Source organism: Engystomops pustulosus, chromosome 7 (assembly GCF_040894005.1).
Source record: "Engystomops pustulosus chromosome 7, aEngPut4.maternal, whole genome shotgun sequence".
Classification (NCBI taxonomy): Eukaryota; Metazoa; Chordata; class Amphibia; order Anura; family Leptodactylidae; genus Engystomops; species Engystomops pustulosus.
Window position 1 is genome coordinate 16807725 of NC_092417.1, and position 26353 is coordinate 16834077.

General features: G+C 47.7%; 2 protein-coding genes across 6 annotated transcripts in view; one reads left to right on the forward strand and one right to left on the reverse strand.

The window, feature by feature from the left end:
- Positions 1–25554, forward strand: part of LOC140069354 (uncharacterized) — a 31643-nt gene extending 6089 nt beyond the window's left edge. Inside the window, exons 2-7 of one of the 3 annotated variants that reach the window (XM_072114950.1) lie at positions 1247–1564; positions 1742–2008; positions 4746–4853; positions 8407–8534; positions 8604–8748; positions 25292–25554. In XM_072114950.1, the coding sequence (XP_071971051.1) occupies positions 1247–1564; positions 1742–2008; positions 4746–4853; positions 8407–8534; positions 8604–8748; positions 25292–25293 (968 nt within the window). In that variant the 3' untranslated portion in view covers positions 25294–25554. The remainder of the gene's footprint in view (positions 1–1246; positions 1565–1741; positions 2009–4745; positions 4854–8406; positions 8535–8603; positions 8749–25291) is intronic. The other 2 variants (XM_072114952.1, XM_072114951.1) reach the window with 2 other exon arrangements.
- The window catches only part of LOC140069355 (T-lymphocyte surface antigen Ly-9-like), a 49002-nt gene that overhangs the window by 12785 nt on the left and 9864 nt on the right, over positions 1–26353 (reverse strand). For all 3 annotated transcript variants that reach the window (XM_072114956.1, XM_072114954.1, XM_072114953.1), the window contains exon 3: positions 857–1012. In XM_072114956.1, coding sequence (XP_071971057.1) covers positions 857–965 — 109 coding nt within the window. In that variant the 5' untranslated portion in view covers positions 966–1012. The remainder of the gene's footprint in view (positions 1–856; positions 1013–26353) is intronic.

The window sequence follows — 26353 nt, forward strand, 5'->3', positions numbered from 1 at the left end:
ATGTTATTTAAACTATATTTATACAATTGTAACATTGTAACATTTCAGAGGCTAAGCAGGCAGCTGATTGGCTGGAAGTTCTATATCAAAGAAATTATAAAATGAGGTTTTGTCTGGAGCTCCGTGTCATTGTCTTATGACATATGTCTTTGATTGTCCTGCTGCTGTTGATGCAGCAGAGCCATCCTGGCTTATCAGAGATACTTATCAGTGTCATTGTCTTATGACTTATGTTTCTGATTGTCGTGCTGCTGATGCAGCAGAGCCAACCTGGCTCATTGGAGATTTTTGTCAGTGAAGCTGATCACTGGCCCACACTGAAGTTCCTTCAAAGCCACAAATGTTACCGCTACAGCCAGCCAATCTACAGCCCTGCTCATAGCCAGCCTGTTACCGGCTGCTGTTGGGTGTCTGCTAACAATGGAACTGTGAGTACAAAGATGTCTGTTCTACTCTGTGCGTCCCTGGCCTGCCGCTACCACCATGGGCCTCCCTAACATCTGTCGGGGACTAGTCACCTATACCAGAGTGCCCCATGGAAAACCTTCATAGCTACGTGACCTCCCTCTCTTCTTGATTCTCCTCCTATCCGAGGACCAGGAGTTCCAAGACACCTGTGAACCAATGGCCAAATAACCAACCGCTCCAAATCCTAGTCTCCTATGGCTCCTGCATGTTGATGTTCCTGATGGATATTTTACATGTGACCTAACATACAGGACTCCAACATATATGGGGTAACCCCTATAGATGTCATATCCTTATCATATTACCCTTACACCTGGAATAATTTCTTTCCTGTGGGGTGAAGGTTGATCTGGACAAGTTGTTAAGAATGTGTCTTATTTTGGGTTACCTGGAGAAAGATGGAAACCAGCGTCCTCCTGGTCTGCTCCTTGGTGTGACATGGCACTGCTTGGCCCCACTGTCCTCCCCTCTTCGTTCTCACATCTTCTACCTTCCATATATTGCTGAAATCTCAAGTACTGGTGGATAGCGGACAAGTCAAGACCTAGAGGAGAAGGAAGAAACATGGAATGCACTGTATCACTCCAAGTGGTGGAGTCTACATTAGTATGGCCTCAAGACATAAGTTTGCTTGGGTCCTCAAAATGTCAAGTCCACCCCAGATTGGCTGAATGGGCCTCCCTACCATTTTCATGGTAACATGTGACCTCTGCAGCCAATCACAGTCCCAGGAGCAGATGCCAATAATTTTTTTTTCTACATTTTTCCATGTACATAGGTGAATGCAAACTCTGTGATGTCATCAGACTGAACGGAGCCCTCGGAAAACCTTGGGTTCTTTATCGATTACCAAAGGAAGAAAAATATGAGAGGGTCCACCTCAAATACACCGAGGACAACACAAGAAAGAGATTGCTGGAGTACAATCTTCTCACCCACACACGGCATGATAATTCTGACGGTAGATATCACTTCAACGAGTTGGACTCCTCGGTGGTGATCCAAAGGTTACAGAAGGACGATGAGAGGGACTTGGAGCTTACAGCCGAAAATGGAAATGGAGAACATCTTTGTAGGATCCAGCTCCGAGCCTATGGTGAGATTTCTGACCTTCAGGTCAAACTTTATTGCACCTATTTGTTGGTCAAGGTTACCAAAAAAAATTTGACTTATCTGCACCAAATCTTGCTAAGCTCCAACCCAAGTCGTAAAAATTCCCACTAAGATATTTGTTTCTCCACATTAATCTTTTGTTATATCTTCACCGGAACAGAGGAGATCTCAAATCTGACGGTCAGTGTCACCGAGGACGCCCAGAACAACACCTGCAGGGTCACCATGAGGTGCCTGGTGCAGACCGGGGAGAACGTGACCTTCAGCTGGATGAAAGATGGCGAGGACCTGAGTCACCACAGCAGCACATTGCAGATCAGCATCTCCAGCTACAACGCCAACAGCACCTATAGGTGCACAGCTAGGAATCCTATCAGCCAGGAATCAAGCGAGCATACGCTCTTCTCCGCCTGCAGCCAACCCCAAGGTAAGACCTTCACAGCAGCACAGAGTGTTTAAAGGCAATCGGTCAGCACTGCAGTTATGATCATGCTGTACTAGGTATTGAAATGTAGACTGGGGGCCTTGTCCTCACACTGCTGTGCCCTTAGCTCTGTGCATCTATACCCCTCTGTTCTTATGACTTGTTCTATTCCATGAGAAGCCTGCTACTGCTTTCACTTACAGCTCAATGCACAGAGCACAGCAGTGTGAGGACACGTTCCCATAAAATTATGATTTCTTTAGTTATATTCACATATATATATATATATATATATATATATATATATATATATATATATATTCAAATATAATCCAACATCAAAATAACTCAACATCTCCCAACCATTGGTGGATTAAGCCTGCCATGGGCCCTGGGGTGTATGAATATTAGGGCCCCTACAAGTCTGGAATCATCTCCTTCATCTGGTACTAGAATCAGCTTCTTGAGGAATGGAGGATGTGTCCCTTCTGCTGCTTTTTAATCTGCGGTTTCAGGACTTTTCAGGGAACCTTCAATGGTCCTGAAATGGCCCTTGTGTACATGTGTATTGAGAGCAGGAACAGATGTACAAAGATTTTATGGCTGAAGGTCCTTCTCAGTATAACCTTATTTTGGGTGGTTTGGGTGGCCTAGAAGGCTTAGGCCCCAGGCTACCTCAAAAAACACTCCCAACATCTTCATGAAAGAGAAACTGAAACCTAATATCTCTAGGTTTTACTGCATCACCCTTCTACAGGGTGTGGTCCTCTCATCATTATGAGATGATGGGGCAAATTTACTTACCTCGCCCATTCGCGATCCAGCGGCGCGTTCTCTGCTCTGGATTCGGGTCCGGCCGGGATTTAAGAAGGTAGTTCCTCCGCCGTCCACCAGGTGGCGCTGCTGCGCTGAAAGTCATCTCATCGCGCCGGAATGCACCACCTCGGACCAGGTGAAGGTAAGCGCTCCCCAAGCGACACTTTTTCGGTTTTTAAATGCGGCGGTTTTTCCGAATACGTCGGGTTTTCGTTCGGCCACGCCCCCCGATTTCTGTCGCGCGCATGCGGCGCCGATGCGCCACAATCCGATCGCGTGCGCCACAATCCCGGGGCAATTCAGGTACAATCGGCGCAAATCGGAAATATTCGGGTAACACGTCGGGAAAACGCGAACCGGGCCCTTAGTAAATGACCCCCGATATGTTCTTGCTCAAACCCAACCCTTGCCTCAAAGCATTTGTCTACCAAAAGTCTGCCGGTCCATCAGGGTTAAAGTCCAACCTCTGCTCCCAAAAATGACCCTGTAAGTAACCCTCAAGCTGGAATACCAACACGTAGCTACACATTTTCTTTTCCAAACCCATAAAAGGTTTGAGTCTGAACATTAAAGGCCATTGATGGCTTGAACATGAGATTTTGCTGATCGGTATAACACTTGTGTCACAGCCCTGACCATGACATCTTCAGAAGGACCTAATTCTAGGATAGACAACATCACAACATCTCAGCATCATGCCAATATTTCAGTGTTGTGTATTCTGGTCCGCACCCTCTCCCTGGTCATCTACACTTTCACTTTCCTGCCATATTGTGCTCTTCGTAGTCCACCTCTTACCCCTTCACCACCCGGGTGGCACTCGTCTTCATACTCATGACATGCTAGCAGTCCTTCACAAAGTCTTGTCCTCTCGCCTGGTGATCATATCTGTGTAGGTTTTTTCTGCTTACTATTTCTGGGAATATATGGAAACATTCACCTACATATCTACGGGCAGGACCTCCTCTGAGGCACGTTCTTCACGTTGTCTTCCTGATTTTTGGTTGCACACTTGGGATTTCTTGCTGAGATCTGGGATCTGAACCATCTTTTGTCAGACAAGTCCACTTGAGACTTGAAAACAAAGGGCAACTACTCCGAAACGTCTCCCGCGTTGATCATCTCCATTTCCATGTTGGGTCGGAAGCTCCCATTCACTTCCGATCCTCAACAGTACAAAGGTCCTTAGAGGTTCTATGTCCTTAATTTGTATCATTTGTATTTTTAAACTCCCCTTCCAAGTTCTTAAAGTCATCATATATCATAAGAGCTAAATATAAGAAACTTATTTTCCCATTTTTATTGTATATTTCATGACCTTTTATCATATTCTTGGGGAAGGTCACACTTATCCATGTGTTAATCTCTACTTAAAGAGACAGTAACCTTTGGGAGATGAGTGACATTGAGGTATAAATAGGACAGTGGGGCAGATTTACTTACCCGGTCCATTCGCGATCCAGCGGTGCGTTCTCTGGTGGATTCGGGTCTTCCGGTGATTCACTAAGGTAGTTCCTCCGCCGTCCACCAGGTGGCGCTGCTGCACTGAAGTTCCCCGAAGCCCTCTGGAATGCCCTGAAATTCACCGGCCTATACCTGGTGAAGGTAAGTGCAAGTTTCGCAACACATTTTTTATTAAAATGCGGCGGTTTTTCCAAATCCGTCGGGTTTTCGTTCGGCCACGCCCCCCGATTTCCGTTGCGTGCATGCCGACACCGATGCGCCACAATCCGATTGCGTGCGCCAAAATCCCGGGACAATACAGGGAAAATCGGCGCAAATCGGAAATATTCGGTTAACACGCCTGGAAAACGCGAATCGGGCCCTTAGTAAATGACCCCCAATATGTCACCAGATAGATGTTCTATGATGTATGTACAGGATTTTTTGGCTTATTGTACTGTTTTTTTTAATTTTTTCGTAGATAAAAGTCTTCTCGATGTCATTCTTGTTGCGGTACTTCCACCCATCTTACTCATTGTCGTAATCATTATGGTGCTAATTGTGCTAAAGAGAAAACATTGCCCTAAGGGTAAGGGGGAAACTTCTTTACATTTCTTCTACGGATCACTTGATCGAGGGGTGGGTAAATGGTACAGTCCATTCAGTGACAAAATTAGGGATCGGGAGAGAACATCTTCAGGATTCCTCATTCAAACAGACCACCGGTCCATCGTTACAATATAATAACAAGGCTTTCCTAGCGGATACAGTTATACCCATCTCAGGTGGGGCAATAAAAGAGCCAAAAGGGCAGTTTCATACCTTCACTTCCTGGTTCTTAAGAGTCAGAACCTTAGAGAATGGTCACATGACTACTAACGGTGGTGCTGATTGGCTTTGAAGGAGGAAATGGGGAGGGGCAGATATTATATCCGTTTGTATAGTGTTTTGATCATAAATTTAGCTGGGGCTCCTCTTATATTTAGGTCTTTTTATAGTTTAGTCTATGTTCAGAAATAATATTATTAGTAAAATTGGTAAATTTGGCCCATAAATCAGCTCCACAATGGGGGGGTGACCATACACATCATTACATCATGTGTCCTTTAAGCTTCTATGTACATCACTTGTAACATACCTCCCAACCGTCCCGCTTTCAGCGTGACAGTCCCATTTTATGGGCTCTGTCACGCTGCCACGGAAAGGGGAGAGAATGTCCCGGGCCCCGCCCACTTTTTCCGCTTTGTCCCGCCTCCTCCAGCCCCCGTAGTTTAGAGCTGCAGAGCAGCCAAGGCATGGGGGCTGGTAGGAGGCGGGACCAGCCCCTGCTCCCTCCTCACATGATGTCTGCACCAATCATGTGAGGAGCGAGCTCCGCCCCCGGCTGGCCACGCCCCCTCCGCGCATCCAGGGGAGAAGATGGAATGACAGAAGGTAAGAGACTGAGGGGACAGGGGGGGCACAGGGAGAGGAGCCAGGAGGAGGATGGAGGCTACAGAAAGGACAGGGGGGCTGGGGCACAGGAGGAGGACAGGGGGGTGCTGAAGGCTACAGGGGGGGCTGAAGGCTACTGGAGGAGGAAAGGGGGGCTGGGGCACAGTAAGAGGACAGGGGGGTGCTGGAGGCTACGGGGGGGGGGGAGGGGGGGTTGGAGGCTACAGGAGGAGGAAAGGGGGACCTGGGGCACAGGAAGAGGACAGGGGGGTGCTGGAGGCTACAGGGGGGGGCTGGAGGCTACTGGAGGAGGACAGGGGGTGCTGGAAGCTACAGGAGGACGCGGGGGGGGGGGGGGCTGGAGGCTACAGGAGGACAGGGGGGGCTGGAGGCTACAGGAGCAGGACAGGGGGGGGGCTGGAGGCTACAGGAGCAGGACAGGGGGGGGCTGGAGGCTACAGGAGCAGGACAGGGGGGGCTGGAGGCTACAGGAGGACAGGAGGAGGGTGCTGGTGGGCAGGAGGAGGCTCGTGGGGGACAGGAGGAGGCTGCTGGGGAACAAGAGGAGGCTGCTGCGGTACAGGAGGAGGCTGCTGGGGGACAGGAGGAGGAGGCTGGGGACAGGGGGCTACAGGAGGAGGCTGGAGGACAGGGGGCTACAGGAGGAGGCTGGAGGACAGGGGGCTACAGGAGGAGGCTGGAGGACAGGAGGCTACCGGAGGACAGGGGGGGCTGGAGGCTACAGGAGGACAGGGAGGGCTGGGGCACAGGAGCAGGACAGGGGGGGGCTGGAAGCTACAGGAGGAGGCTGTTGGTGGGCAGGAGGAGGCTGCTGGTGGGCAGGAGGAGGCTGCTGGTGGGCAGGAGGAGGCTGCTGGGGACAGGAGGAGGATGCTGGAGGACAGGAGGAGGCTGGGGACAGGAGGAGGATGCTGGAGGACAGGTGGAGGCTGAGGACAGGAGAATGCTTGAGTAGGCTGGGGGACAGAAGGAGGCTAAAGGGCAGGAGGAGGAGGCTGAGGGACAGGTGGAGGCTGCTGCGGGACAGGAGGAGGAGGCTGGGGGACAGGAGGAGGATGCCGGAGGACAGGAGGAGGATGCCGGAGGACAGGAGGAGGATGCCGGAGGACAGGAGGAGGATGCCGGAGGACAGGAGGAGGATGCCGGAGGACAGGAGGAGGATGCTGGAGGACAGGTGGAGGCTGAGGACAGGAGAATGCTTGAGTAGGCTGGGGGACAGAAGGAGGCTAAAGGGCAGGAGGAGGAGGCTGAGGGACAGGTGGAGGCTGCTGCGGGACAGGAGGAGGAGGCTGGGGGACAGGAGGAGGAGGCTGGGGGACAGGAGGAGGATGCCGGAGGACAGGAGGAGGATGCCGGAGGACAGGAGGAGGATGCCGGAGGACAGGAGGAGGATGCTGGAGGACAGGTGGAGGCTGAGGACAGGAGAATGCTTGAGTAGGCTGGGGGACAGAAGGAGCCTAAAGGGCAGGAGGAGGAGGCTGAGGGACAGGTGGAGGCTGCTGCGGGACAGGAGGAGGAGGCTGGGGGACAGGAGGAGGAGGCTGGGGGACAGGAGGAGGAGGCTAGGGGACAGGAGGAGGAGGCTAAAGGACAGGAGGGGCTGGAGGCTACAGGAGGACAGGGGGGGGCTGGAGGCTACAGGAGGACAGGGAGGGCTGGGGCACAGGAGCAGGACAGGGGGGGCTGGAAGCTACAGGAGGACAAAAGGAGGCTGCTGGTGGGCAGGAGGAGGCTGCAGGGGGACAAGAGGAGGCTGCTGGTGGGCAGGAGGAGGCTGCAGGGGGACAAGAGGAGGCTGCTGGTGGGCAGGAGGAGGCTGCAGGGGGACAGGAGGAGGCTGCAGGGGGACAGGAGGAGGCTGCAGGGGGACAGGAGGAGGCTGCTGGAGGACAGGAGGAGGAGGCTGGGGACAGGAGGAGGATGCTGGAGGACAGGTGGAGGCTGAGGACAGGAGGATGCTTGAGTAGGCTGGCGGACAGAAGGAGGCTAAAGGGCAGGAGGAGGAGGCTGGGGGACAGGTGGAGGCTGCTGCGGGACAGGAGGAGGAGGCTGGGGGACAGGAGGAGGAGGCTGGGGGACAGAAGGATGCTTGAGGGGGAGGTCAGAGGACAGGAGGATTCTAGAGGGGACTGTGGGACTGGAGGACAGGTGGAGGATGCTGAAGGAGGAGGCTGGAGGACAGGAGGCTACAGGAGGAGGCTGGAGGACAGGGGGCTTGAGGGGGAGGACAGGAGGATGCTTGAGGGGGAGGTCGGAGGACAGGAGGATTCTAGAGGGGACTTTGGGACTGTAGGACAGGTGGAGGATGCTGAAGGAGGAGGCTGGAGGACAGGAGGCTACAGGAGGAGGCTGGAGGACAGGAGGCTACAGGAGGAGGCTGGAGGCCAGGAGGCTACAGGACGAGGCTGGAGGACTGGAGGCTACAGGAGGAGGCTGGAGGACAGGAGGCTACAGGATTGCTTTATGGGATATTATACGGGTCCATGGGGTTGGGGGGGTGGCCAAAGAAACGGGCACTTTACTATGTGGGGACCGTCAAGGTTGATATTATACTATGCTTGTGGGTGGGTGGGACAATGGGCGTGGTTTAGAAAAAGGGGGAGGGGCTTTTGTCCCTCTTTCTCTTGTCCAAAAGTTGGGAGGTATGCTTGTAATGTGCCTTTGCTTTTTTTTTCTATTCTTGATAGATATGTGCTCAAAAGGAGACAACAATTCCCCAAATAACCCCCCAAGTAGACCCCCACCCCGCCAACCAGTATCGGAGCAGAGACAAGACAACATCCATACTGTATATTCTGAAGTCAAGAAACCCAAGGTATACACTACAGGGAAAGGTATTTACTTTATTACAGATTTATTATATTATATTATGTTTTTTATACAGGCCAGCACCAGGGGACAGCCCCCCGGGGCGGAGAGAAGCGGACAGCAGAGAATTCCAGCTTCCACATTTTCTTCGGTGTATGAGCTGGCCGGTCCCTGCAGAGATCATCCCTATGTACAGGACCTGAATGAGGAGACCCGTGTGTGTAAGTGCAACATCCCCCACCGCGGCTCAGCCTTTTCTTGGGGCCTGGAGGCAGCCGGGGTGTCTGGCGGTTGCGGGCTAGGCGCGCTAGTGTCACGGTGCTTGGTATGGGGACCGGAGGGCTGTCCTACAGCCTGGCAGGTCTCCAACAGGTGGTGTGTGCAAGAAATTATATAGATGGAGAGGCTGTGGTACTGGTTCTTCCTGGGGCAACTCCTGAGTCCCTGGGTGATGGATGGGGAAGCCCGTGGGGGTAACAGCCGTATCCAGGGATCAGAAGGAGGCAACGTTGTGCAAATCAACTTACAGTTCTTTATTCAACAGCAGGCAATGGTCAAATGATAACAGCAGGTTTAGCAAGCTGGAAGAGTCATGGAGAGCCGGTCCACAGGAACTTTACATGCAGCCTGGGAGTAGTTTCAGGCTGGGCTGGTACAGATGGTACAGAACTGAGTCCGGGTGGTGGATCTCAGCTCTGGGGCTTAAGTCTCCTGACTAGCCCTTGGTGCTAGGCAGTGGCCTGAGGCTCCTGTGGTTCCTGTTATTAGGACAATGGCTGATGCAACACTGAAATATACTGCTTGCTGTGCTCCAAGATGGAGTCTCTCACTTTCCTCACTGCTCTCTGCAGACTAAGGCTACATTCACACGACCGTATGGGGGGCGTATATACGGCCGACGTATATACGGCCGATATACGTCCCCCATAGACGGCAATGGGTGCACGGCGCCCTACGGGAGCGGACTGGTGGAATGAATGACTACCCCCTTCTTAGCATCTATATCTCAAACCGGCACTTTACAAAACAGCATTCAATCAACCCGTAGTAAACCCAAATAACGTCGACATTGAGGCTCATGTTGGGTGGTGGAAAACCGGTCACAGCATTTATTAACAATTATTGTTTAACAATCTCAAACATTATTGGAAAACATTAGGCACTTTTGGTGAAAGAAATCTCCATCCAACGGTAAAACGGCTCGGGACTGCACGATGCCCATCTGGACTCCCAGATGGCAAGTCGGCCAGACGAGCAAAGTACACATCTCAAATCTCCATTTTCCGCCTGCTGTGACTGCAGAACTAAAGAAACACAAATATACAAAACAGTAAAATTTAAAACAACCAATAAATTAGGGAGGGAGGGACTGCTTCCTTGAGTGCCGCAATCAAGAGAGGAAGAGGGAGGAGACTTGCTCCCCTTATATACAGGAAACAAGAGGGGAGGAGGAAAGTGCTCTGCAGCAAACCTCCTCCCCTTAAAGTGCACTTATAACTATTAACCCTTACGCCTCCACAACTTCCTCCACCAGTCCAGGTGAACCCTACATAACCTGTCGGGCGTACATCGCAGTACGGTGCAACACACGTACGGCACCGTACCGCTCCGTACCCGGAAAAAATAGGACATGTCCTATCTTTTCCTGTAATACGGCTGCGCTCACCTCCTCTCCCCGCGCGCTGCTGTTGCCCGCTATGGTACGGTACGGTACGGCGGGCAACGGCAGTGTGAATGTAGTCTAAGACCATGAGGTCTGGTTCTCTCAGAAGACGAAGACTTAAGACCTAAGACTATGTGCTCCTGCCCAGTTAACTCTTGCCTTACCAGGCAGTGGCTACAGCTGCAATCACTAAGTTTACCTAGCAGAAGCTTCTGGATGAGTTGCGCAGGTTCACCAGATAGAACCTGACAAGGAGAGAGCACTATCCGCAACAACCACCTTGCCTATGCATTGGCAGGGGTGTTGCATGAGTAAATCACTTGCGGCATGATATGGTGGTGGGAGCGATGACTTCCCAATATGTGATGTCCCCTTGATGGAATATGAGCCTGTTTTGATCAGATGGGGTCCGTGAGGGGCCCACTGTCCGCGTCCCCAATACTAACTCCTTGCATCCTATAAAAGCCTTGGCACCTGCTGCTAACTAAAGCTTGTGATTAGCACCTCCCTTATTTCATCGGAGGGTGCTGATCAGCTTCCATGACAGCTAGGAGCCCCTAAGGTGTTACCATTCGTCAGACTCTGTTACATTCTACAAGAGGCAGACTGTAATAGAGAAGTGGTATAGGCACAATGTAGCAGTATGACAGTATATGGTATAACAGATCAGACCCCCTTAGGTTAAAGTACCCTAGGGGCCTGAAATAATAATTTGGAAAATAAATGAAATAAAAGGAAGTTAGAAAGCTCTGCAGCCCAAAATATTAAATCTATCAAAATACAAGAAGCATTATGCCCCACTGTGAACACGTTAACGAAAAATAATTTACGAACTGACACCTTTACACCATTTCGCCTCCCATAAGAATTTTGAAAGTGTTCAAAAGGTCTTACATGTGTCAAAATGAAATCAACGAAAACTTCCCCTCACCCCCGGCTTCCCGCAAAGTGCAAGCTGTAAAAGCAAAACTCTGATCATAGCCGCGTATAGTCCGAGAGGGGGGGGGGGGGGAGTCCTGGGAAGACCCCCATTAATAATGTGTAACTACGGCTGAGAAGGTGTCAGGTCCCTCCACATTACTGACCTACAGATACAGCGGGAACATATTCCCCTGCACAGTCCTAAACCCACAGAGCGGCTTCAAAGCCTCAAGTCAGGAAATAAGACATCACCCACATCCTCCAAAACATGTTATTACCACAATACAACCTGCGTAACACAGCGCGGGGGAGACTGGTGCGAGGACCACGACCTGAGCCACTGTCTCCTGCCGGGGGGAGAGGTCACTGGGCACAGAACAAGAAGAATATTTGCTTTGAATGTGAGTCAACTACATAAGACACAAGTATCACTAATATATGCTGAGCTCTACTACTGTGACATCACTGTGTGTATTATCCCTGTACTGTGACATCACTGTGTGTATTATCCCTGTACTGTGACATCACTGTGTGTATTATCCCTGTACTGTGACATCACTGTGTGTATTATCCCTGTACTGTGACATCACTGTGTGTATTATCTCTGTACTGTGACATCACTGTGTGTATTATCCCTGTATTGTGACATCACTGTGTGTATTATCCCTGTACTGTGACATCACTGTGTGTATTATCCCTGTACTGTGACATCACTGTGTGTATTATCCCTGTACTGTGACATCACTGTGTGTATTATCCCTGTACTGTGACATCACTGTGTGTATTATCCCTGTACTGTGACATCACTGTGTGTATTATCCCTGTACTGTGACATCACTGTGTGTATTATCCCTGTACTGTGACATCACTGTGTGTATTATCTCTGTACTGTGACATCACTGTGTGTATTATCCCTGTATTGTGACATCACTGTGTGTATTATCCCTGTACTGTGACATCACTGTGTGTATTATCTCTGTACTGTGACATCACTGTGTGTATTATCCCTGTTCTGTGACATCACTGTGTGTATTATCCCTGTACTGTGACATCGCTGTGTGTATTATCCCTGTACTGTGACATCGCTGTGTGTATTATCCCTGTACTGTGACATCACTGTGTGTATTATCCCTGTACTGTGACATCACTGTGTGTATTATCCCTGTACTGTGACATCGCTGTGTGTATTATCCCTGTACTGTGACATCACTGTGTGTATTATCCCTGTACTGTGACATGACTGTGTATATTATCCCTGTACTGTGACATCACTGTGTGTATTATCCCTGGACTGTGACATCACTGTGTGTATTATCCCTGTACTGTGACATCACTGTGTATTATCTCTGTACTGTGACATCACTGTGTGTATTATCCCTGCACTCTGACATCACTGTGTGTATTATCCCTGTACTGTGACATCACTGTGTGTATTATCCCTATACTGTGACATCACTGTGTGTATTATCTCTGTACTGTGACATCACTGTGTGTATTATCCCTGTACTGTGACATGACTGTGTATATTATCCCTGTACTGTGACATCACTGTGTGTATTATCCCTGTACTGTGACATCACTGTGTGTATTATCTCTGTACTGTGACATCACTGTGTGTATTATCCCTGTACTGTGACATGACTGTGTGTATTATCTCTGTACTGTGACATCACTGTGTGTATTATCCCTGTACTGTGACATCACTGTGTGTATTATCCCTGTACTGTGACATCACTGTGTGTATTATCCCTGTACTGTGACATCACTGTGTGTATTATCCCTGTACTGTGACATCACTGTGTGTATTATCCCTGTACTGTGACATCACTGTGTGTATTATCCCTGTACTGTGACATGTACTGTTAAAGCGAGAAAGATAAAGCGTTTAAGGTGCTAAAACGTGAAGGTAGCGATGAGGCATTACAGGATTATAGAGAGAAAAATAAATCCTGTAAAAAGCAGATAAAGGCCGCAAAAATAGAGACTGAGAGTAATATTGCTAGGGAGAGGAAAAATAATCCCAAATTATTTTTCAAGTATATAAATGATAAGAAACTAAAAACAGAGAGTGTGGGTCCCCTTAGAAATAACATGGGGGTCATGGTGGAAGGAGATGAGGAAAGGGCCAGTCTACTGAATGTCGCCTTCTCAACTGTCTTTACCCAGGAAAATCCCCTGGTGGAAGACACAATGAGAAATAATGTAAATTCTTTTTATAATGTCAACAGTTTAACCCAGGAAGAGGTACGGCGCCGCCTCGCAACCACTAAGATAGATAAATCACCGGGGCCAGATGGCATACACCCCCGGGTTCTGCATGAACTATGTACCGTGATAGACAGACTGTTATTTTTAATATTTGAAGATTCACTGAGGACTGGTTATGTTCCACAGGACTGGCGCATAGCAAATGTGGTACCAATATACAAAAAAGGATCAAATAGCGATCCTGGAAACTACAGACCCGTGAGTCTAACTGCTGTGGTTGGGAAAATATTTGAGGGGTTTATTAGAGATGCTATCCTGGAGTATCTCACTGTGCACAACCTTATAACCCAGCGTCAGCATGGGTTTATGAGAGATCGGTCCTGTCAGACTAATCTGATTGGTTTCTACGAGGAGGCAAGTTCAAGACTGGATCTGGGGGACGCTGTGGATGTTGTATATCTGGACTTCTCAAAGGCATTTGACACCGTGCCACATAAAAGGTTGGTATATAAAATGAGACTGCTGGGAATAGGAGAAAATCTGTGTATTTGGGTAAGTAATTGGCTTAGTGATAGAAAACAGAGGGTGGTCATTAATGGCACATTCTCAGATTGGGTTGATGTTACCAGTGGAGTGCCACAGGGGTCAGTATTGGGGCCACTTCTTTTTAATATTTTTATTAATGACCTTGTAGTGGGTTTACACAGTCAAGTTTCAATATTTGCAGATGATACTAAGCTGTGTAAAGTAATAAATACTGAGGTCGATAGTTTAGCATTACAGAGGGATTTGTGGAAGCTTGAGGGATGGGCAGAGAAATGGTTGATGAGGTTTAATGTAGATAAATGTAAAGTTATGCACTTGGGCCATGGAAACAAAAAGTATAATTATGTTCTAAACGGTCAATTACTTAGTAAAACTGAAGCTGAAAAGGACTTGGGCGTATTGGTGGATGGTAAACTTAATTTTAGTGACCAGAGCCAGGCGGCTGCTGCTAAAGCAAATAAAATTATGGGATGTATCAAGAGAGGAATAGATTCTCATGATAAAGACATAGTTCTGCCCTTATACAAATCCCTGGTCAGACCACACATGGAATATTGTGTACAGTTTTGGGCACCAGTGTATAAAAAGGATATAATAGAGCTGGAACGGGTGCAGAGGAGAGCAACCAGGATTATTAGGGGAATGGGGGGATTACACTGACAGATTACAAAATTTGGGATTATTCCGTTTAGAAAAAAGACGACTGAGGGGAGACTTCATTACAATGTACAAATACCTGAACGGACAGTACAAGGATCTCTCCAAAGATCTTTTTATACCTAGGCCTGTGACCAGGACAAGGGGGCATCCTCTACGCCTAGAGGAGAGGCGATTCTACCATCAACATAGACAGGGGGCATCCTCTACACCTAGAGGAGAGGAGGTTCTACCATCACCATAGACAGGGGGCATCCTCTACACCTAGAGGAGAGGAGGTTCTACCATCACCATAGACAGGGGGCATCCTCTACACCTAGAGGAGAGGAGGTTCTACCATCACCATAGACAGGGAACATCCTCTACACCTAGAGGAGAAGAGATTCTAGCATCACCATAGACAGGGGCATCCTCTACACCTAGAGGAGAGGTGGTTCTACCATCACCATAGACAGGGGACATCCTCTACACCTAGAGGAGAGGAGGTTCTACCATCACCATAGACAGGGGGCATCCTCTACACCTAGAGGAGAGGAGGTTCTACCATCACCATAGACAGGGGACATCCTCTACACCTAGAGGAGAGGAGGTTCTACCATCACCATAGACAGGGGGCATCCCCTACACCTAGAGGAGAGGAGGTTCTACCATCACCATAGACAGCGGGCATCCTCTACACCTAGAGGAGAGGGGGTTCTACCATCACCATAGACAGGGGGTATCCTCTACACCTAGAGGAGAGGAGGTTCTACCATCACCATAGACAGGGGGCATCCTCTACACCTAGAGGAGAGGTGGTTCTATCATCACCATAGACAGGGGGTATCCTCTACACCTAGAGGAGAGGAGATTCTACCATCACCATAGACAGGGGGCATCCTCTACACCTAGAGGACAGGAGGTTCTACCATCACCATAGACAGGGGGCATCCTCTACACCTAGAGGAGAGGAGGTTCTACCATCACCATAGACAGGAGGCATCCTCTACACCTAGAGGAGAGGAAGTTCTACAATCACCATAGACAGGAGGCATCCTCTACACCTAGAGGACAGGAGGTTCTACCATCACCATAGACAGGGGGCATCCTCTACACCTAGAGGAGAGGAGGTTCTACCATCACCATAGACAGGAGGCATCCTCTACACCTAGAGGAGAGGAAGTTCTACAATCACCATAGACAGGGGGCATCCTCTACAACTAGAGGAGAGGAGTTTCTACCATCACCATAGACAGGGGACATCCTCTACACCAAGAGGAGAGGAGGTTCTACCATCACCATAGACAGGGGACATCCTCTACACCTAGAGGAGAGGAGGTTCTACCATCACCATAGACAGAGGCATCCTCTACACCTAGAGGAGAGGAGGTTCTACCATCACCATAGACAGAGGCATCCTCTACACCTAGAGGAGAGGAGGTCCTACCATCACCATAGACAGGAGGCATCCTCTACACCTAGAGGAGAGGAGGTTCTACCATCACCATAGACAGGGGGCATCCTCTACACCTAGAGGAGAGGAGGTTCTACCATCACCATAGACAGGGGGCATCATCTACACCTAGAAGAGAGGGGGTTCTACCATCACCATAGACAGGGGGCATCCTCTACACCTAGAGGAGAGGAGGTTCTACCATCACCATAGACAGGGGGCATCCTCTACACCTAGAGGAGAGGAGGTTCTACCATCACCATAGACAGGGAACATCCTCTACACCTAGAGGAGAAGAGATTCTAGCATCACCATAGACAGGGGCATCCTCTACACCTAGAGGAGAGGTGGTTCTACCATCACCATAGACAGGGGACATCCTCTACACCTAGAGGAGAGGAGGTTCTACCATCACCATAGACAGGGGGCATCCTCTACACCTAGAGGAGAGGAGGTTCTACCATCACCATAGACAGGGAACATCCTCTACACCTAGAGGAGAAGAGATTCTAGCATCACCATAGACAGGGGCATCCTCTACACCTAGAGGAGAGGTGGTTCTACCATCACCATAGACAGGGGACATCCTCTACACCTAGAGGAGAGGAGGTTCTACCATCACCATAGACAGGGGGCATCCTCTACACCTAGAGGAGAGGAGGTTCTACCATCACCATAGACAGGGGACATCCTCTACACCTAGAGGAGAGGAGGTTCTACCATCACCATAGACAGGGGGCATCCCCTACACCTAGAGGAGAGGAGGTTCTACCATCACCATAGACAGCGGGCATCCTCTACACCTAGAGGAGAGGGGGTTCTACCATCACCATAGACAGGGGGTATCCTCTACACCTAGAGGAGAGGAGGTTCTACCATCACCATAGACAGGGGGCATCCTCTACACCTAGAGGAGAGGAGGTTCTACCATCACCATAGACAGGAGGCATCCTCTACACCTAGAGGAGAGGAGGTCCTACCATCACCATAGACAGGAGGCATCCTCTACACCTAGAGGAGAGGAGGTTCTACCATCACCATAGACAGGGGGCATCCTCTACACCTAGAGGAGAGGAGGTTCTACCATCACCATAGACAGGGGGCATCCTCTACACCTAGAAGAGAGGGGGTTCTACCATCACCATAGACAGGGGGCATCCTCTACACCTAGAGGAGAGGAGGTTCTACCATCACCATAGACAGGGAGCATCCTCTACACCTAGAGGAGAGGAGGTTCTACCATCACCATAGACATGGGGCATCCTCTACACCTAGAGGAGAGGAGGTTCTACCATCACCATAGACAGGAGGCATCCTCTACACCTAGAGGAGAGGAGGTTCTACCATCACCATAGACCAGGGGCATCCTCTACACCTAGAGGAGAGGTGGTTCTACCATCACCATAGACAGGGGGCATCCTCTACACCTAGAGGAGAGAAGGTTCTACCATCACCATAGACAGGGGGCATCCTCTACACCTAGAGGAGAGAAGGTTCTACCATCACCATAGACAGGGGGCATCCTCTACACCTAGAGGAGAGAAGGTTCTACCATTACCATAGACAGGGGACATCCTCTACACCTAGAGGAGGGGTGGTTCTACCATCACCATAGACAGGGGGCATCCTCTACACCTAGAGGAGAGGAGGTTCTACCATCACCATAGACAGGGGGCATCCTCTACACCTAGAGGAGAGGAGGTTCTACCATCACCATAGACAGGGGGCATCCTCTACACCTAGAGGAGAGGAGGTTCTACCATCACCATAGACAGGGGGCATCCTCTACACCTAGAGGAGAGGAGGTTCTACCATCACCATAGACAGGAGGCATCCTCTACACCTAGAGGAGAGGAGGTTCTACCATCACCATAGACCAGGGGCATCCTCTACACCTAGAGGAGAGGTGGTTCTACCATCACCATAGACAGGGGGCATCCTCTACACCTAGAGGAGAGAAGGTTCTACCATCACCATAGACAGGGGGCATCCTCTACACCTAGAGGAGAGAAGGTTCTACCATCACCATAGACAGGGGGCATCCTCTACACCTAGAGGAGAGAAGGTTCTACCATTACCATAGACAGGGGACATCCTCTACACCTAGAGGAGGGGTGGTTCTACCATCACCATAGACAGGGGGCATCCTCTACACCTAGAGGAGAGGAGGTTCTACCATCACCATAGACAGGGGGCATCCTCTACACCTAGAGGAGAGGAGGTTCTACCATCACCATAGACAGGGGGCATCCTCTACACCTAGAGGAGAGGAGGTTCTACCATCACCATAGACAGGGGGCATCCTCTACACCTAGAGGAGAGGAGGTTCTACCATCACCATAGACAGGGGGCATCCTCTACACCTAGAAGAGAGGGGGTTCTACTATCACCATAGACAGGGAGCATCCTCTACACCTAGAGGAGAGGAGGTTCTACCATCACCATAGACAGGGAGCATCCTCTACACCTAGAGGAGAGGAGGTTCTACCATCACCATAGACCAGGGGCATCCTCTACACCTAGAGGAGAGGGGGTTCTACCATCACCATAGACAGGGGGCATCCTCTATGCCTAGAGGAGAGGTGGTTCTACCATCACCATAGACAGGGGGCATCCCCTACACCTAGAGGAGAGGAGGTTCTACCATCACCATAGACAGGGGGCATCCTCTACACCTAGAGGAGAGGAGGTTCTACCATCACCATAGACAGGGAGCATCCTCTACACCTAGAGGAGAGGAGGTTCTACCATCACCATAGACAGGGAGCATCCTCTACACCTAGAGGAGAGGAGGTTCTACCATCACCATAGACCAGGGGCATCCTCTACACCTAGAGGAGAGGTGGTTCTACCATCACCATAGACAGGGGGCATCCTCTACACCTAGAGGAGAGAAGGTTCTACCATCACCATAGACAGGGGGCATCCTCTACACCTAGAGGAGTGAAGGTTCTACCATCACCATAGACAGGGGGCATCCTCTACACCTAGAGGAGAGAAGGTTCTACCATTACCATAGACAGGGGACATCCTCTACACCTAGAGGAGAGGAGGTTCTACCATCACCATAGACAGGGGGCATCCTCTACACCTAGAGGAGAGGAGGTTCTACCACCACCATAGACAGGGGGCATCCTCTACACCTAGAAGAGAGGGGGTTCTACTATCACCATAGACAGGGAGCATCCTCTACACCTAGAGGAGAGGAGGTTCTACCATCGCCATAGACAGGGAGCATCCTCTACACCTAGAGGAGAGGAGGTTCTACCATCACCATAGACAGGGGGCATCCTCTACACCTAGAGGAGAGGAGATTCTACCATCACCATAGACAGGGGCATCCTCTACACCTAGAGGAGAGGAGGTTCTACCATCACCATAGACAGGGGGCATCCTCTACACCTAGAGGAGAGGAGGTTCTACCATCACCATAGACCAGGGGCATCCTCTACACCTAGAGGAGAGGTGGTTCTACCATCACCATAGACAGGGGGCATCCTCTACACCTAGAGGAGAGAAGGTTCTACCATCACCATAGACAGGGGGCATCCTCTACACCTAGAGGAGTGAAGGTTCTACCATCACCATAGACAGGGGGCATCCTCTACACCTAGAGGAGAGAAGGTTCTACCATTACCATAGACAGGGGACATCCTCTACACCTAGAGGAGAGGAGGTTCTACCATCACCATAGACAGGGGGCATCCTCTACACCTAGAGGAGAGGAGGTTCTACCATCACCATAGACAGGGGGCATCCTCTACACCTAGAAGAGAGGGGGTTCTACTATCACCATAGACAGGGAGCATCCTCTACACCTAGAGGAGAGGAGGTTCTACCATCACCATAGACAGGGGGCATCCTCTACACCTAGAGGAGAGGAGGTTCTACCATCGCCATAGACAGGGAGCATCCTCTACACCTAGAGGAGAGGAGGTTCTACCATCACCATAGACAGGGGGCATCCTCTACACCTAGAGGAGAGGAGATTCTACCATCACCATAGACAGGGGCATCCTCTACACCTAGAGGAGAGGAGGTTCTACCATCACCATAGACAGGGGGCATCCTCTACACCTAGATGAGAGGAGGTTCTACCATCGCCATAGACAGGGAGCATCCTCTACACCTAGAGGAGAGGAGGTTCTACCATCACCATAGACAGGGGGCATCCTCTACACCTAGAGGAGAGGAGATTCTACCATCACCATAGACAGGGGCATCCTCTACACCTAGAGGAGAGGAGGTTCTACCATCACCATAGACAGGGGGCATCCTCTACACCTAGAGGAGAGGAGGTTCTACCATCACCATAGACAAAGGTTCTTTACTGTACGAGCAGTGAGACTATGGAACTCTCTGCCGCAGGAGGTTGTTATGGCGGACTCTATGTACATGCTCAAGAGAGGCCTGGATAACTTTCTGGAGAGAAAAAATATCACGGGTTATTGGGATAAAACATTTATTTAATTATTGAAGGTTGGACTTGATGGACTTGCGTCTCCTTCAAGCCTTATATACTATGATACTATGATACTATGACTGTGTATATTATCCCTGTATTGTGACATCACTGTGTGTATTATCCCTGTACTGTGACATCACTGTGTGTATTATCCCTGTACTGTGACATCACTGTGTGTATTATCCCTGTACTGTGATATGACTGTGTATATTATCCCTGTACTGTGACATCACTGTGTATATTATCCCTGTACTGTGACATCACTGTGTGTATTATCCCTGTCCTGTGACATCACTGTGTATATTATCCATGTACTGTGACATCACTGTGTGTATTATCTCTGTACTGTGACATCACTGTGTACATTATCCCTGTACTGTGACATCACTGTGTGTATTATCCCTGTACTGTGACATCACTGTGTGTATTATCCCTGTACTGTGACATCACTGTGTATATTATCCCTGTACTGTGACATCACTGTGTGTAATATTTCTGTACTGTGACATCACTGTGTATATTTTCCCTGTACTGTGACATCTCTGTGTATATTATCCCTGTACTGTGAAATCACTGTGTGTATTATCTCTGTACTGTGACATCACTGTGTGTATATCCTTGTACTGTGACATCACTATGTGTATTATCCCTGTACTGTGATATTACTGTGTATATTATCCCTGTATTGTGACATCACTGTGTGTATTATCCCTGTACTGTGATATGACTGTGTATATTATCCCTGTACTGTGACATCACTGTGTATATTATCCCTGTACTGTGACATCACTGTGTGTATTATCTCTGTACTGTGACATCACTGTGTATATTATCCCTGTTCTGTGACATCACTGTGTGTATTATCCCTGTACTGTGACATCACTGTGTATATTATCCCTGTACTGTGACATCACTGTGTGTATTATCTCTGTACTGTGACATCACTGTGTATATTATCCCTGTACTGTGACATCACTGTGTGTATTATCCCTGTACTGTGACATCACTGTGTATATTATCCCTGTACTGTGACATCACTGTGTGTATTATCTCTGTACTGTGACATCACTGTGTATATTATCCCTGTACTGTGACATCACTGTGTGTATTATCTCTGTACTGTGACATCACTGTGTGTATTATCCCTGTACTGTGACATCACTGTGTGTATTATCCCTGTACTGTGACATCACTGTGTGTATTATCCCTGTACTGTGACATCACTGTGTGTATTATCCCTGTACTGTGACATCACTGTGTGTATTATCCCTGTACTGTGACATCACTGTGTGTATTATCCCTGTACTGTGACATGACTGTGTATATTATCCCTGTACTGTGACATAACTGGGTGTATTATCCCTGTACTGTGACATGACTGTGTATATTATCCCTGTACTGTGACATCACTGTGTGTATTATCCCTGTACTGTGACATCACTGTGTGTATTATCCCTGTACTGTGACATCACTGTGTATATTATCCCTGTACTGTGACATCACTGGGTGTATTATCCCTGTACTGTGACATCACTGTGTGTATTATCCCTGTACTGTGACATCACTGTGTCTATTATCCCTGTACTGTAACATCACTGTGTGTATTATCTCTGTACTGTGACATCACTGTGTGTATTATCCCTGTACTGTGACATCACTGTGTGTATTATCCCTGTACTGTGACATCACTGTGTGTATTATCTCTGTACTGTGACATCACTGTGTGTATTATCCTGTACTGTGACATCACTGTGTGTATTATCCGTGTACTTTGACATCACTGTGTGTATTATCCTGTACTGTGACATCACTGTGTGTATTATCTCTGTACTGTGACATCACTGTGTGTATTATCCCTGTACTGTGACATCACTGTGTGTATTATCCTGTACTGTGACATCACTGTGTACATTATCCCTGTACTGTGACATCACTGTGTACATTATCCCTGTACTGTAACATCACTGTGTGTATTATCCTGTACTGTGACATCACTGTGTACATTATCCCTGTACTGTGACATCACTGTGTACATTATCCCTGTACTGTGACATCACTGTGTACATTATCCCTGTACTGTAACATCACTGTGTGTATTATCCTGTACTGTGACATCACTGTGTACATTATCCCTGTACTGTGACATCACTGTGTGTATTATCCCTGTACTGTGACATCACTGTGTGTATTATCCCTGTACTGTGACATCACTGTGTATATTATCCCTGTACTGTGACATCACTGTGTGTAATATTTCTGTACTGTGACATCACTGTGTATATTTTCCCTGTACTGTGACATCTCTGTGTATATTATCCCTGTACTGTGACATCACTGTGTGTATTATCCCTGTACTGTGACATCACTGTGTGTATTATCCTGTACTGTGACATCACTGTGTACATTATTCCTGTACTGTGACATCCCTGTGTGTATTATCCCTGTACTGTGACATCACTGTGTGTATTATCTCTGTACTGTGACATCACTGTGTGTATTATCCCTGTACTGTGACATCACTGTGTGTATTATCCCTGTACTGTGACATCACTGTGTGTATTATCCCTATACTGTGACATCACTGTGTGTATTATCCCTGTACTGTGACATCACTGTGTGTATTATCTCTGTACTGTGACATCACTGTGTATTGTCCCTGTACTGTGACATCACTGTGTGTATTATCCCTGTACTGTGACATCACTTTGTGTAATATCTCTGTACTGTGACATCACTGTGTGTATTATCCCTGTACTGTGACATCACTGTGTGTATTATCTCTGTACTGTGACATCACTGTGTGTATTATCCCTATACTGGGACATCACTGTGTGTATTATCCCTGTACTGTGATATCATTGTGTGTATTATCTCTGTACTGTGACATCACTGTGTGTATTATCTATGTACTGTGACATCTCTGTGTGTATTATCCCTGTACTGTGACATCACTGTGTGTATTATCCCTGTACTGTGACATCACTGTGTGCATTATCCCTGTACTTTGACATCACTGTGTATATTATCCATGTACTGTGACATCACTGTGTGTATTATCTCTGTACTGTGGCATCTCTGTGTGTATTATCCCTGTACTGTGACATCACTGTGTGTATTATCCCTGTACTGTGACATCACTGTGTGTATTATCCCTGTACTGTGACATCACTGTGTGTATTATCCTGTACTGTGACATCACTGTGTGTATTATCCCTGTACTGTGACATCACTGTATGTATTATCTCTGTACTGTGACATCGCTGTGTGTATTATCCTGTACTGTGACATCACTGTGTGTATTATCTCTGTACTGTGACATCACTGTGTGTATTATCCTGTACTGTGACATCACTGTGTGTATTATCCCTGCACTGTGACATCACTGTGTGTATTATCTCTGTACTGTGACATCGCTGTGTGTATTATCCTGTACTGTGACATCACTGTGTGTATTATCTCTGTACTGTGACATCACTGTGTGTATTATCCTGTACTGTGACATCACTGTGTGTATTATCCCTGCACTGTGACATTACTGTGTGTATTATCTCTGTGCTGTGACATTACTGTGTGTATTATCTCTGTACTGTGACATTGCTGTGTGTATTATCCTGTACTGTGACATCACTGTGTGTATTATCCCTCTACTGTGACATCACTGTGTATATTATCCCTGTACTGTGCCATCACTGTGTGCATTATCCCTTTACTGTGACATCACTGTGTGTATTATGCCTGTACTGTGACATCACTTTGTGTATTATCCCTGTACTGTGACATCACTGTGTGTATTATCCCTGTACTGTGACATCTCTGTGTGTATTATCCCTGTACTGTGACATCACTGTGTATTATCCCTGTACTGTGACATCACTGTGTATATTATCCCTGTACTGTGACATCACTGTGTATTATCCCTGTACTGTGACATCACTGTGTGTATTATCCCTGTACTGTGACATCACTGTGTGTATTATCCCTGGACTGTGACATCACTGTGTGTATTATCCTGTACTGTGACATCACTGTGTGTATTACACCTGTACTGTGACATCACTGTGTGTATTACCCATGTACTGTGACATCACTATGTATTATCCCTGTACTGTGACATCGCTGTGTGTATTATCCTTGTACTGTGACATCACTGTGTGTGTTATCCCTGTACTGTGACATCACTGTGTGTATTATTCCTGTACTGTGACATCACTGTGTGTATTATCCCCTGTACTGTGACATCACTGTGTGTATTATCCTCTGTACTGTGACATCACTGTGTGTATTATCCCCTGTACTGTGACATCACTGTGTGTATTATCCCTGTACTGTGACATCACTGTGTATTATCCCTGTACTGTGACATCACTGTGTGTATTATCTCTGCACTGTGACATCACTGTGTGTATTATCTCTGTACTGTGACATCACTGTGTGTATTATCCCTGTACTGTGACATCACTGTGTGTATTATCCCTGTACTGTGACATCACTGTGTGTATTATCCCTGTACTGTGACATCACTGTGTGTATTATGCCTGTACTGTGACATCACTGTGTGTATTATCCCTGTACTGTGACATCACTGTGTGTATTATCTCTGTACTGTGACATCACTGTGTGTAGTATCCCTGTACTGTGACATCACTGTGTGTATTATCTCTGTACTGTGACATCACTGTGTGTATTATCTCTGTACTGAGACATCACTGTGTGTATTATCCCTGTACTGTGACATCACTGTGTGTATCATCCCTGTACTGTGACATCACTGTGTGTATTATCCTTGTACTGTGACATCACTGTGTGTATTATCCCTGTACTGTGACATCACTGTGTGTATTATCCTTGTAAGCATTTGCTTTTATTTTCTAGAAGAATATTCCTAAAGAGAACCCGACATCAAATGATCCAACACTTTCCTTATAAAGTTTAAAACAGAGATTAAAGGACTCTACAAACACCACCACTAAAAATCTACAAATATGGACGTGATGTTTCATGTGGTGGTTCAAAGTCAACGTAAGCAGTGAAGAATTACCCAAACTGCTCATCATTTACTATTTTGTGTTTGTTTTTTTTGGATGTTATGGATTGTTTAAAAAGAGTTTTATGTGTTTACTGTAATTTATTATAAAAACAGAAAAAAAAAAAAAAAAATATTTTTATATCTATTATTATGTTGTCAAAATGGAAGGTTTGGGCTCCGCAGAATAACGGAGCGTAGCTCACTGCCAGCCGGAGAGAGAGAGAGAAGAGTCACAAACACCAGACATGAGTCAGAAAAGCTAATTTGCATATTCGAAAAAAACATCTGTAATTAAGGACCAGGGCTGGACTGGCGGCTAATTTTAGGAGATATGGGGAGGATTTGTAATTCTTTATCAACAGGCATTGTTACTCAGGGTGTTCAAAATCTGGTTACAGGTCCTCTTTAAGTCCAAAGACTTAAAGAAAAACATTTCAGAACATTAAAAAACTTTATGTCTAGTATTGAAAACAAAATTAGAACATAAACAATGAAGCTAATTAGTGAGATTTATTTTTCATAAATTTTTTCATAAAATTTAAATTAACGATAACAAGGTTCCCAGAATTATACCATGAAAAATACTTCTCATCCAGCAAAATACAAGCTCGGCGTGATGATGTTTTTCATCTCTTCTTTTAAAAACAATAAATAAATAAATAAAAAAGTGATACTAATATAATGGGGGTCATTTACTAAGGGCCCAAATCGCGTTTTTCCGACGGGTCATCCGAAAATTTCCGTTTTGCGCCGATTTTCCCTGAATTGCCCCGGGATTTGGCGCACGCGATTGGATTGTGGCGCATCGGCGCCGGCATGCACGCAACGGAAATCGGGAGGCGTGATCAAACGATAACCCGACGGATTCGGAAAAACCACCGCATTTAAAAATGCGGGACACGCGCTTA